At 40.4% G+C, this 13,589-nt stretch overlaps 1 protein-coding gene across 1 annotated transcript; it reads right to left on the minus strand.

Moving 5' to 3' along the window:
• Positions 1-5,184: 5,184 nt before the first annotated feature.
• On the minus strand, positions 5,185-5,503 carry SMIM10L1 (small integral membrane protein 10 like 1). Its single transcript, XM_004599596.2, has one exon. The coding sequence runs from the start codon at positions 5,390-5,392 to the stop codon at positions 5,186-5,188; it is 207 nt and encodes a 68-aa protein (XP_004599653.2). The 5' UTR covers positions 5,393-5,503; the 3' UTR covers position 5,185.
• Between the last annotated feature and the right edge of the window lie 8,086 nt (positions 5,504-13,589).

Below are 13,589 nucleotides of genomic sequence, written 5' to 3' on the forward strand. Positions count from 1 at the left end.
AATGCACCTGGGCAAGTGGCAGAGGATGGCCTAAGGCTTGGTCCTTTCCGCCTGGACAGGTGACCTGGATGGGGTTCCAGGATCCTGGATTCAGCCTGACCCAGCCTTGGTCATTGAGGCTATGTGGAGAATAAATCAATGGATGGAAGGGCTCTTTGTCTCCCTGTCTCTGGAACTCTGCCTTTCAAATAGATAAATATTTTCAAATTAAGAATATGCCTTTCAATAAAAATATTACACTATGTACTAGAAGTTATAAATAATAATTTTTAAGATTAATTTTAGTGTTACTAAACTTTAATGACAAAGATAAAAACATATGTAAACAACTACACATAGCCATTTCTTCTTGTAAGTGGGACTTAGCAATAAATGTTTCATCAGGATTAAGCCCAGGGTTTCCATATACTAAACCTGCATACATGAATCAATGAGTAGGGGCCTTTGTGTATAATACAAGTATTGGAAATGACTATTAAGAGGTGAGACCTGGGTCAGTGGCTAATTACGTATTCCATCCTCCGTGTTAAAATAATGTTTTGCCATTAAATTCTGCATTATCTTTTGTAAAACCCTTAGTTGAAAACCAAAGATGCGATCCAAGAAAACTGCCACTGATACACAGATAGCATTGTGCATTTTCTTGCAACTTAACCCTGTATCCTATCCTAGAACAGAATAATTGTTGAAAAAGTGAATGTCATTGTCGTCTTGCCAATCACTTTTCCCTAACAAAAACATTTTATAGTCTTCATGTCATCACTTGTTCACATTGGTTCCACCTGACTTACAGAAGAGCTACAGATTAGCTTATAATACCAAACAGACTATCCCCGTGCCCTGCAAGGACACAGTGGCTTGCCCGGCTAATCTTCCACCCCCAAGCACCGAGATCTCTTAGGGTGTTAGTATGTGTCCTGGTTGCTTCACTTCCCATCCAGCTCCTTATTTGTGGTCTGGGAAAGTAGTGGAGGTTAGCCCAGAGCCTTGGGATCCTGCACCTGCATGGACGATCTGGAAGGGGCTCCTGGCTTCAGATCAGAGCTCAGTTCCTGCTGTTGTGGCCATTTGGGGAGTGATCCAGCAGATGGAAGATTTTTCTCTGTCTCTCCTTCTCTCTCTAAAATCTGCCTTCCCAACAAAAACATTTTTTTAAAAGGACTTAAGGAGATATTTTAGTGCACTGAAGTCCTATAGCCTTGAACTTCCCTCAAACAGGAGGACCTAGGGGAACCATGCCAAGAATCAATGTATATTTCAAAGAACAGGATCAAATTTGCTGAAACTCAATGACAGGTGTGCTGCTATTGCTCCTGATTAACATGATAGCTTTTGAGTCAGGGACTTGCTTTAAGAAGGAAGTGCTTCAACTACAAAATTCATACTTCCACAGTAAACTCCCCTTTAACATTGATGAATTCTCTCTACACTGGCTACCTCTTCAGCTGCATTAACCAGAATAAATTTTTATTCACTAACATTGATCAGATGGCAAGCTCTACATGTAGGGAAAATGGACAGTTTTGGAGATGGAAAGCTTACTCGCATAAGCAATCCCGGTTGTACTATTTGTGGTATGGGGGAAGGATCATTGATAAAGATGCATTTTCAGAAGACCAAATAGTATCACAACTTATATATTGACTCTTAACTAACAAGGACACTAATCCCATTGGTGAGGTTTCTATTTAGGATACAACCTCCTTGCAAAGACCCCATTTCCTGGTAGCATAATGTTGTTGGTCAGAATCTCAACATATGAATATTAGTTTTTTCAAAATAGCAGAAACACTCCCCATACTAGTCATAATCCAAGTAGTAGATAAATGTGACTCAACCTAGCCGAATTGTTGGAAATCTTAGTAGTTCTTCTCTTGGTCAACTTTCTTGGAATCTCCCAAATAGAGCCTTTAGCTTACTCTCCATGTTAAAAGTTTGTTGTGTTACTTTCCTGTCCTTTACTTTTCTGTCCATGTATTCTGTCCCTCCATTTTCTGGTTCCATGTTTAGGCCTTTTTTTCTTAGCCCTTTCAAATACTTCACAAGAAAAACCCAGGGGGGTCAATCTGCAAGAGTGTTAACAGAAATTCTGTTGAATCTCCTCAGGGAAGTAACGGACATGGCTATAACACTGAGGGTTATTCCCTTTCCTTCAGGAGAAAATGCTATTTCCCTGCTCCACCAAATTTAAATTTAAAAAATGTGGTAAGATTGTGGGCAGAATATTGCCATAAGTTTCCATATCAAATCATTAGTAGAGAAGACCCTGAATTGTATTTTAAAAACTGATCAGCAATTGCTATGATAATATTTGTTGGAAATTTCAGAAAAGTATTTTGAATTTTCTTTATATTTTAAAACATGGAACTCTTGAAATATCTTTTCACGGTAACTGGAGATTCAGCTATAGTGTGGTTGGCGACTATGACATTGGGAAGTTAACCTCTGTAAATCCCAGACCGCCTACCTGTTAAAAGAGAAAAAAGTCCTTTGTACAGTGTGCATGTGAGAACTGTGGACATCATGTATATAAACAATATTTCATAGCTCCTGGCATTTAAAGCTTAAGTCTTTAAAATGATGCTGTGTGTTCTTTTACTAAGTCATACATCAAAAAATCGTGTTTTCTACTCCCTACCTACATAACTGTAATCTCTTTTGCAGCCAAAATAAACCATAAGACATAGTTACCATTCCTCATTTGTTAAAAATCAGTTATATCCCATCAACCAGCTTTTTCTTTATTGGTAATAATCACCTTTCTGCTTATTGCATGCTTGTGAGATCTCCCAATCAGTCAACATTCATGATGGTCTGAGAATGCCCCATTTATAACCAATAAGTTTCATTTATTAACTGATGGCTACATACAGAATAACTAATTGGGATCTACTGATCAAATCAACCACATTTATTTTGTACTCTGTTTCAGGCGATGCTCTAGTCTTGGGGACAGAGTAGGGAACATGCAAAATTTGGGGCCTAACAGATGTAATCAGAAATACACCAGGCAAAACAAAACAGTAAGTGATTTAGTTAAGCCCAAAGCCTTGCTTACTCTGGTGGGCACTGCATCATTTGAATGAAAATGAAAATCGAGGCCTAAGAGCAACTATGAAAGATAAATGACAAATCTCAGAGCTCACATTTTCTTTGTATCATGTTATCTGCTAGTATTTCAGGGTGTAAAACTGGATAACATACAGTATCTTCCCTCAGAGAGCTTCCTATTTATTGGAGATGATAAATATCAAGTACTTCTCAATTTATAAATATCTAATCTACAGAATATCTATTTCTAGAACTTCTGTTGGAAAAAAAAAAAAAAAGGATGTGTTGGACAGAGTTAGCAGTGAGGAATTACCTAACACCTGACTTGGTGCTGGAGGGGGCAGGAAACAGGATTTTCAGACCGTGTTCACTGGACAGAATAAATGGAATCAGTAACACTGCAGGCAGCTGAGATGTTTACCTTGAGTGACAGCCCCTCTGCTCAGTTCCTCACCGAGCAGCCTGCTTGATGGTTCCTACCCACCACACCATGGTCTTACTCTCCAGAATTCAAAACTTCCACTGAAAAAAACAGGATTTTTTTTCTCATGTGTTTTCCATTTTGGTCATTGCTGTGATGTGCTACATGACAGACACTCTTTGGGGGTATTTATCAAGCACTAAGTAAGCCAGGCATGTTTTTAATTCTTAGGGCAACCTTTCCAAGTGGGTATGTTCACCTTCACTAACAGATAAGGAAACGCGAGTTTGAGAGGCCCACCTCAGGCCACACAATCTGAGTTTATACTTCAGCAGGGGTCTGCCTGACTTCAAAAAACTCATTGCCTCTCAACCAGTGGTTCCTTAGAGAATCTTGAAAAAGATTTATTTATTTTTCATCAATGCATATACACAGGTAAAAAGAAATCAAATAACACTGTTAGACTGGTGGTAAGGAAACAACAGATCTCCCTTTCCCCACTCTTGATTTCCTTTATCCGGAGCAAACCCTTGCATGCTTCTAGCAGTTATTTTTCAGATTATGTCTATTCTGGTTTTTTTTTTTTTTTCACCGACTTGCCTATACTAGATTGTCTGTTCGGGCTCCAGGGAGCCTGCATAATTACCTGTTTTAATTTTGCAAAATCTGCAGGCCACTAATTTATCCCCAGTCTCTCTGGAAAAAAAAAATCTCTAGTTTATTTCAAATATAGCTGACGTTTCATCATTTATTTTTCTTTTGGATACATCTCAACAGAATCATTTTAAGATCTTTCTTTTGGCTTCACACCTTCTCCATCACCGATTTTCTTTAATAAATATATATTACTATTTTAGAAACTTTATGGCTACCCTCCAAGTAACATCTCTCCCTTCTCAACAACCCAGTGTGTGCCAACCTCTTTTCATAGATGCTACAGCTGATCCGTATCCCTCACCCCCGGCTTCCACATGCCCACTTTCAAACAGGTGCTTAAAAAAAAAATCAAACCTGAAAACATCTGCATTTACTTTGTAACCACAGTTTAAGCAATCCCTTCAAACAAAAAGTGTGAGGACTATTTTTATGATCGTCCGAATGTTTCCAGAATGTTCACGGAACAGCCCAATCCCACGAAGCAGGTGGATTTCCTTATCTTTGGCTCAGAGGGCTCGCTGCATGGGCTGCTCACCGGGACACTCCAAGCATGTTCTTATACTCGAGGCTTCAAAATCCCGCAGAAAATCAGCTTTGGTAGTTGGTGCCTCGGCCAAACAGTCTTTTTCCTGCTGACAATGTGTGACTGTCATTGTTTTCTCCCTTGGGACGAAGAAACACGTCTTCCACACAGCTTTCACATCTTAGACTTCTTTCTGCAATGTTTATAATCTAGCAGTCTACCCCCCTTTTCCCCCAAGTTCACCGTTCGGTCTTTTTTTTCCTTGAATATTTTAGCCTCCTTCGGTGCCCTCCGGCAGATCCTTCAGGGAAATTGGTCTCGTGGGTGGTCTCAGCGTGCACCTGCGGGGTCGCTGAGATGGCGCCGGACCAGGGCAGCAGGCTCTTCGGCCTGGCCAGGGAGGTGCGCGGGGAGCGCGGCGCACAGACGCAGGCCGCAGCCGAGCACCCTGGCCATCCGGCTCGGCTCCGGGCCAGGCGCTGAGCTCGGCCGCAGGGCCCAATCGGCCATCACGGGCCCCGGTCGTCCGGCTTTTAAATGTGTACCTGCAAGCGGATGTTGAGGATCACGGAGCCCGCGACGTAGAAGTAGGGGAAGTTCATGCGCAGCTGCCAGGCCAGCTCGAAGAAGGCCAGGAGAGTACGAGAGAGCCCCTTGCAGAAAGCCCCATACGAGCTGGGCACGGCGGCCGGGCTGGAGGCCCTGACGGCCAGGGAGGTCGGAGCCGACGCGGGGGCCATGGGCTCGGGTCGCCGGCAGCCGAGGGTCACCGGGCGTCCACGGGGCCTCCGCCGTGTCCTCCCGGGCCGCGCTGGGCTGGGCTGCAGCGGGCGCTCCGCCTCTTCCTGTCTTTTCTGCTGCGGATATTTACCGTTAGCGCTTAACCCGTGGTGGACCTGCAGAGGGAAGTGTTATGTAACAACGTTGGAGCCAGTCACAGGGATGTTACCTCACTGCAAAATGCAAACGGGAAATAAAATCGCCCGGTTTCCCTTCAAACACAAAACTGGATAGAAACTTTGGTCTGTCTGCTGTGTGCCCTGGGGTGTTAGGAATCTTTCTGTTCGATTTCGTAACATTAACTCTGCTGTTAGGACAGAGTGAGTGGTGTTGCATAAGCCAATACAAGCACAAAGTCTTTATATAAGTAAGACGGATAAAAGTTCATAATGCTATGCCTTGCATTCTCCTGTGTGTAGATTATTAAGAAAAATAAAAGGAAGCACACATGTATACACATAAATACACTTTAAAAACAGGATTTATAGATAAAGTTATATTCCCACCTTTGTAAGCTCACATGGAAATGTAAATAATTTACTCATTGTGATTCACCTGTTAAACCTATGCCTCGGTTCCTATCCACTTCTGAAACTTATTTTTTCCCCCTTTTCTTTCTTTCTCTCTTAAAGGCGGGTTTAGAGAGGAGAAATATCTTTCATCTGCTAGTTCACTCCCCAAATAGCCACAAGACCAGAGCTGAGGGGAATGAAGCCAGGAACCAGGAGCTTTTGCTAGGTCTCCCATGTGGTTGCAGGGCCCAAGGCTTTGGGCCATCCTCTACTGCTTTCCTGGGTCACAGGCAGGGAGCTGGATGGGAGGTGGAGCATCTGGGACACAACCGGTGCCCATATGGGATCCTGGCATTTGGGGGCGAGGATTAGCGAATTAAGCCATTGTGCCCTCTCCCCCCATCCCAACTGCTAAAACTTTAATATCCTGACAGTAACCTCATCCCATAATCACAATGCTCTTTTATTTAAATGATCCACAATTCATGAACTAATGGCTACTAGTTAGTTAATAATTATTATTTTGCATCATGGCTTATTCACATGTGTGATTTCTGATGCTAACATTCACATTACAGTCCACTTCTGGAAACCCTGGTCAAACAGCTGATATCTCATCTGATTAATATCATTCAAAGCACAATTACCTTATCATAACTCTGTGCTCCTACATGTCGGGTTGACATAACTGATGCAAATAATATGTTATAGTGTAAAGCTTTAGTTGTATGTCTCCAGATATGTTGTGTTTTGCTGCTTTTGTGTACCACTATCAGTCCAGCAGAGAAGCAGCACTCAGAGCTACTAATTATGTCTGTCAACCTCTAAGATTGGATCAGAGGGCCCAGGGTGATAGCGTAGCGGTTAAAGTCCTCACCTTGAATGTGTCAGGATTCCATATGATGCCAGTTCTAATCCTGGCAGCTCCGCTTCCCATCCAGCTCCCTGCTTGTGGCCTGGGAAAGCAGTCAAGGTGGTCCTAAGCCTTGGGACCCTACATCAATGTGGGAGACCCAGAAGAAGCTCCTGGTTCCTGGCTTTGGATTGGCTCAGCTCCTGCCATTCTGGCTTCTTGGGGAGTGAACCATCGGACAGAAGATCTTCCTCTCTGCCTCTCCTCCTCTCTGTATATCTGCTTTTCCAATAAAAATAAATAAATCTTAAAAAAGAAAGACACTGGTTCAGAGACTGCAGAGCAGTATGAGATGACGGAATCAGAGGTGCTGCAGAGCTGACGAGGGCTGTTTATTCCATGAACCTGACATTGGAGAGTGGGGTTGGATGAACGTGAATGGCTGCGCCTTTTGCCTTGCCCTTACCCAGCGAAGTCTAATCCATACTTCCTGTTGTCAGTAGCACAGATTGTGCCGTTCCCCTGGATGCTCGCTTGAATCTGGACACTCCTTCCAGAGGCTTCCATTCAGAAGTTCGGATGTGTGTGTTCCAGTGGGACATTTTGAAGAGTAAATCATTAGCCTGTGGAAAATGATCTCTTGGGAGTTTACATGCTTGCCCTGTTCCTTTTTGTGATTACTGCAAATGGAAACCTGGCTGACCGGAAGTAGTAAGAATTATTGGAGCTTTGTATCTCTTAACAGGGTTGTTTGACTCAGTACTGGAACCAAGGTAAAATAAAGTGCTTCAGAAAGATTTCCTGAAAATATATCACAAGGAGAATTTTGATAATATTTTTGAAAATACAATGAAATACATGTGGAGTGTCATGAATAGCTGTCACTCTACAGATATTTGTGAAGCTCCGAAACAGCCAGAGCTGTGCCGATCTGAAGCCAGGAGCCTGGAGCCTCCTCCAGGTCTCCCACGTGGGTGCAGGGTCCCAAGGCTTTGGGCCGTTCTCGACTGCATTTCCAGGCCACAAGCAGGGAGCTGGATGGGAAGCGGAGCTGCCAGGATGGGATCCCAGTGTGCATACAAGGCAAAGGCTTTATCCACTAGGCTACCACACCAGGCCCCAAACAATGGAGTTTTAACATTATTAAACATTATTTAACATTATTAAATATTCCTGAAGACAAATCTTTCTGTTTCTGGTGTATTGCTTGTTTCCTATCCTGTCCAGTGCAGTATAAACACTGTGACAACTGAGATCATGTCTGTCTTGCTCACTGTTGAATGCCAGGCAGAAACATCAACACAAAATGCTTGCTCAAAAGATGGTACCTGAGTCCCCTGAGAATGAGCTATGCTCGGCCTGGTAAAGTAAGTACAGTGATGTGGCATTTGGGCACTGCATAAGGGTTACTTGACCACTGGCACTGCAGTGCTGTGACGGTCTCATAGCTGAAGGAAGGACTGTCCAGCTGCCGATTTTACCCCTCAGCAGTAGATGACCAGCATGATCAGATGTGGGACCCATTTGTATTGGAACACCTCGTTTGTTTGTTACTGGTGCACGACCCAAACTGGACACTCTTCAGTGGTTTCACCTGGTGTGATACCTTGCTTAAAATATTTTCCTCTTGCTTAAGGTAGTTAGTTCCTTTCAGCTCTCTCTTTTTTTTCTATCTGGCTTAAGCAGAGAATAGAGTGATTCCTGTGCTTTGCATATGACTTTGTTCTTATTCTGATTTATTAAAATTATTTATTTGACAGGCAGAGTTATAGAGAAACAGAGGTCTTTCATCACTGGTTCATTTCCCAGGCAGTCACAGTATCCAGAGCTGGACCAGGCCAAAGTCAAAATCCAGTCCTTTCATCTGGATATCCCACATAGCTGGCAGGGTCCCAGCACATAGGCCATATACATATCTTTTGTAGGTACGTTTGCAGGGAACTGAACCGAGAGCTAAGCAGACAGACACTCAAACCAGAGCCTCTGTGAGATCTTGGTATCACAGGTGGCAGCTAAACCAGCCACGTAATAATGGCTCCTATTTCAGTTAGGCAATGTGGATACTTTGAATTGTTGATGGATGCCAAGAGATTACCTAGAAGACACCTGATTTGGCCTTTAAATGTAAAACTGTCTATATCAAAAACCTTACTCTTTTCATATTATCCCTTTCTTATATGCCCAATATCTTTGCTTAATATTACCAATGACCATGGAAATGCTGATAAAAGCTACAAATTAAACATCTACCTGTGATGCCAGCTTCCCACATGGACACTAGTTCCAGTCCTGGTTGTTCCAAGTCCAATCCAGCGCCCTGCTAATGGATTAGGAAAGCAGTGGAAGATGGCCTAAGACCTGGAAGAAGCTCTTGGCGCCTGGCTTTGGATCAGCTCAGCTTCAGCTTTGGCCATTATGCCCATTGAGGTGTGAAGTAGAATATGGAAAATTTCTGTCTCCTCTTCTCTCTCTGCAACTGCCTTTCAAATAAAAATAAATCTCTTCTTTTATTAGTCAGATTTTAGGGTGGGTCTGGTGGGGATTCTTGAGGGTTGCCTTGACAAGGCTGCAGTTCCGTTAGTATGCGTAAGGGCTGGGTTGGTGGTGGGCTGGGTTGGGCTAGGCTGCAGCACCTGTTGATTTGCATGAGAGATGGGACTGAGGGCAGAACTGACCAGGCAGCTGCATTCACTGGTATTTGCATAGGCTGATGTGGATTATAGACTGATCTAGACCCCACGTTAGCTGGCAAACACAAGAGTCAAGTTTGTGGTCACCTCACATGAGGTTTCTTGAGGGACTCGCCAACCTGACTGCTGGACTCAAACTCTGGCCACAGTGAAAATCCCAGGTTATGTGGTCTTGGAGTGTGTGTATGGGGACTGAGCCTCCTCAGTTACTGACATCTGTGCAGTGGACAGAATCCCCAGATGTGCATGGCAGAGTGTACAGCAGAGTAAGGCGAGTGCCACATCAGAAGATGAAAAGCAGAACAGACTGGACTGCTCTCCTGTCTAAGCTTTGGCAGTAAGTGGGTCTGTGGATGCACTAAACCAAACCAAAAGGCCCTGAAAAGATTTTCTCTGTAACAATGAAGCCAAGTATATCTCAAGTTCTATCAAAACCATTCAAGTAACACCCTCACAACATCCTTCCCTACATTTGGGTCCCTAGGCATTATCAAATGACTGTCCTCCATGTGCAGTGCTGATGTGGTTTGGTAGCAAGGAACAGCCACCTCCCCTTTCCTGTAGCCCTTGCAGATACAGGAGAAAAGCAAAAATAAATAAATAAATAAATAAATAAATAAAGGAAGCATTTGTCCTACCCTCCTTTCTCTGTACTTCGACCCTCTTCACGCTAATCAGTGGGAGAAGAAAATTTGTATATATGTATGTGTGCATGTATGTATATATGTTTGTCAAGTCAACTTGGAAAATGTTAACTGTTGTTAAATCTATGTGAATTTATTGAACTCTTCATAATTTTCTGTATCTTTTAAGATATTTCAAAATAAAAAGTAAAAATTTGCTGAGACTTTTCCAAAAATGATAAAAATGTATCAATCTGTATATTCTAAGAAATAATGAAGCTTATGATAAAAAACAAAACTAAAGACCAGCTAACACTTAAGCAACAATACTAAAGAAAACAAAGTAGAAGAGGAAGGAAAGAAGTGGTTTATGTTAAAAAGAACAATTGCTCAACGACACCTGATTTTTAGCAGAAAAAAATGGAAATTAAAATTCAGTGGAATCCTGTTTTCAGTGTGCTTTTAAGCAAAAATATCTTCCATAAAAATAAATTCAAAATTATAATTTTAGATAGGATAAAATTATTAAAAATATAAAGATGAAGATGAACGGAGGAATATAAATCAATGTAATGAATACATGTTCAAGAATATATATTACAAAGTTTCAATAAACAATTTGCCAAATGCCTAAGCATAAGAAATATTTTTGGGAAATAACTATATTGACCTGAGGAACCTGAGTGGGAACAAAAAACTGTTTAATTTGGATGATCTCTGAAGCTCATCTTCTGCTTTGATGATGAAAATTCCATCAGTTCATGAGAAATACTTGTAGGTGTGTTTTACATATTTGTGTATGTGTGCAAGTGACTATTTTGAAGCTGTGAACAATGAAGCTCTTCTATCAAAATGTTAGTGATCAGCCGCCAGATTTTTTAGGGAATTCTAGTTTCCCTAGGGTTCCCACAAAAGTAAGTCATTTTATAAGAAAGCTCTAGATTTTTTTTTCTACTCAAATCTAGAATTGGAAATGCTCAAATCTAGAATTGGTGATGCTCTTACTTATGATAAACTCCATCTAGTAGTTTATACCTTCATGGTATATTCCCTGTGTGAGACCTTAGTTTGAATTAGGTAAAAGTTGAATTTGCTGAATACAAATTACAGGGAAGCTAAAAAAGGAAAACAGTGCAAAACACTGAAAGAGAATATGTCTTTATTTGCATGTTAGCAATGAGAATTTGGATTTCTTGTCAATGTCAGCTGTGAAATCTGTTTCACCCTGTGAGCAAAAAACACATTGTATATGTACAAAAATTAATCTGAGAGATTTTGGGAAGAATAATGTTTTCTGTAAACACTGAAATCATCCATGATCATCATTCTTTGATGATGCACCTACAAAAGGTTAATGTCAGCTCATAAATAAAAGCATATGCATGAATAAATGTCTAAGAAAAACATAGACAGGTGTCCTCAATGGCCGGAGCTGAGCCAATCTGAATTCAGGAGCCAGGAGCTTCTTCTAGGTCTCCCATGCGAGTGCAGGTTCCCGAGGCTTTGGGCCATCCTCCACTGCCAAGGCCTGAATTGGTGTCCAAATGGGATCCCAGTGTGTGCAAGGTGAGGATTTAGCCCCTGAGCCATTGCACTGGGCCCTAAGCAGTTTTCTTGTTAAAGGCTTTGTTATGTATTTCATATACTAGCTTGAATTGTCAGTGCATCTCAGAAAATCATTGGTATTTCCCCAGCAATTCTGTATTTGTATAACATGGTGTGCTAAGATTTCATTCCTTGAGGCTTTGATGTTTTCTGTGATAAAGACATTCAATTCCAAATCAAAAATAATGATGTATCTTTGAAGCAAGTTTTATTCTATCATGAATTATTATTTTAGACTTAATACAAAGTACACAAAGGTATTTATTAGAATAAACACACAGTATGATTCAATGTTGAGAACCATATCTAGAATAAATTGTGATTTTACTGATAAAGTTTATATATACTGAGCAATACTAGATTTACCACCATATGTGAATCTGTAGACAATAATTGCAGAATTAAAACAGGGACAAAAAGAAATAAGGGCATGGCCTGCTTTCTAGACTGTAAGTTTCTGTAGTTATTAAGGTATTTCATTGTACCTATTACTTGACAGAGTTAGAAAGAAGGTGAGGGAGAGAGAGAGAGAGAGATCTTCCATCTACTGATCCACTCCCTAAATGGTTGCCACAGCCAGAGCTTGGCAGGTCTAAACCCAGGAGCCAAGATCTTCCAGGATCATATTCAATGATTCTGTAATTCTAGTTTTAGACATACACCCATAGGATATCAAATGATGTGTAAAGAATTCCTGCAAATGTTATTCATGATAATAAGGAAGAGTGAATAATTATAGAAAATCTGTATAATGAAATAATACAGTCACAGTAAGGAATAAGTTGCATATATATATATATATATGCATAAAACAATATGAATAAATCTTCTGGATATAATGTTAAACAAAAGAAGTCAAAGATGAGAAGAAACTAGATTAACCTAATTCACTTAGAGAAAGGTTGATGGTAGCCAAACTAAGCTGCATTTAGAGTTATATATGTAAATAGCTAATTACAAATAAAATTGAAAGAATTATCATTATAAATTAGATATGATTTTTTGATATTGGCTACAACAGGGAGATTTGTAGATTGATCCAGTATTCCCACATTATCCACAAAGGGTATATACTTAGACTTCTAGAAAACGGTCATAGCCACAGATTATGCTGAATCTTATAAGATGGAATCTCAACACATTCATGAAAAAAGGATGTTTATTTTAGAAAAGGACTATTGATATCCATTCTTAGTTTTTCATGATATAAATTTACATGATAATTGTGCAGTCAGCTCATGTGCATGGGTCTCAGAATGTTTGCATGAAAACAAATGTCATCGAATTCCATTTTCCCTGAACTTTTTGAAGTATTTTCAAAGCTACTGTGTTTTTTTTTTCTTTAGGTGCATGATTATGGACAAGTTTAATGTATAAAGTAGACAAGGAATGAGAAAAACAGTAGCTAATAGCAAATATAACATTTATATAAAAAATTAAAACAAATTTAGTCTTTATTTTTAAAATACTTTATGCACTCATCTTTTTTTGAAATTACGTGAGATTCGATGTGATAGAAGTGATAATGATTTAGGCGTTGTGATGTAGTATTAGTGATTTGTTTAAGAGTTATTTGCCCTCAAGCTCTGCAGTACTGTGATAATCACTCTCGTGTTTGAAAAGTGGGTGGTTGAGTATGTAACATAAATACATAGAATGAAAGGGTTACTCATTTATGAGAGTTACAAGATTTCCATCATACTATATATAATAGTGTACAATTGAAAAACTGGTGAATCCTGTAGTTCTACAATTTTCCATCTAATAATTTTGGACTGCAGTTGACTACAGGTAACTGGAAATAGAGAAAGCAAAGCCATGGATACTATTGCAAGAAGTTGCAAATTTTAAGTTAAACAATTCTAATAATAGTG

This window comes from Ochotona princeps, chromosome 27 (genome assembly GCF_030435755.1).
Source record: "Ochotona princeps isolate mOchPri1 chromosome 27, mOchPri1.hap1, whole genome shotgun sequence".
NCBI classification, from domain to species: Eukaryota; Metazoa; Chordata; class Mammalia; order Lagomorpha; family Ochotonidae; genus Ochotona; species Ochotona princeps.

Bases quoted from the DNA above. Each gene is read 5' to 3' on its own strand.
- SMIM10L1 (XM_004599596.2), bottom strand. From the start codon at position 5,392: ATGGCCCCCGCGTCGGCTCCGACCTCCCTGGCCGTCAGGGCCTCCAGC.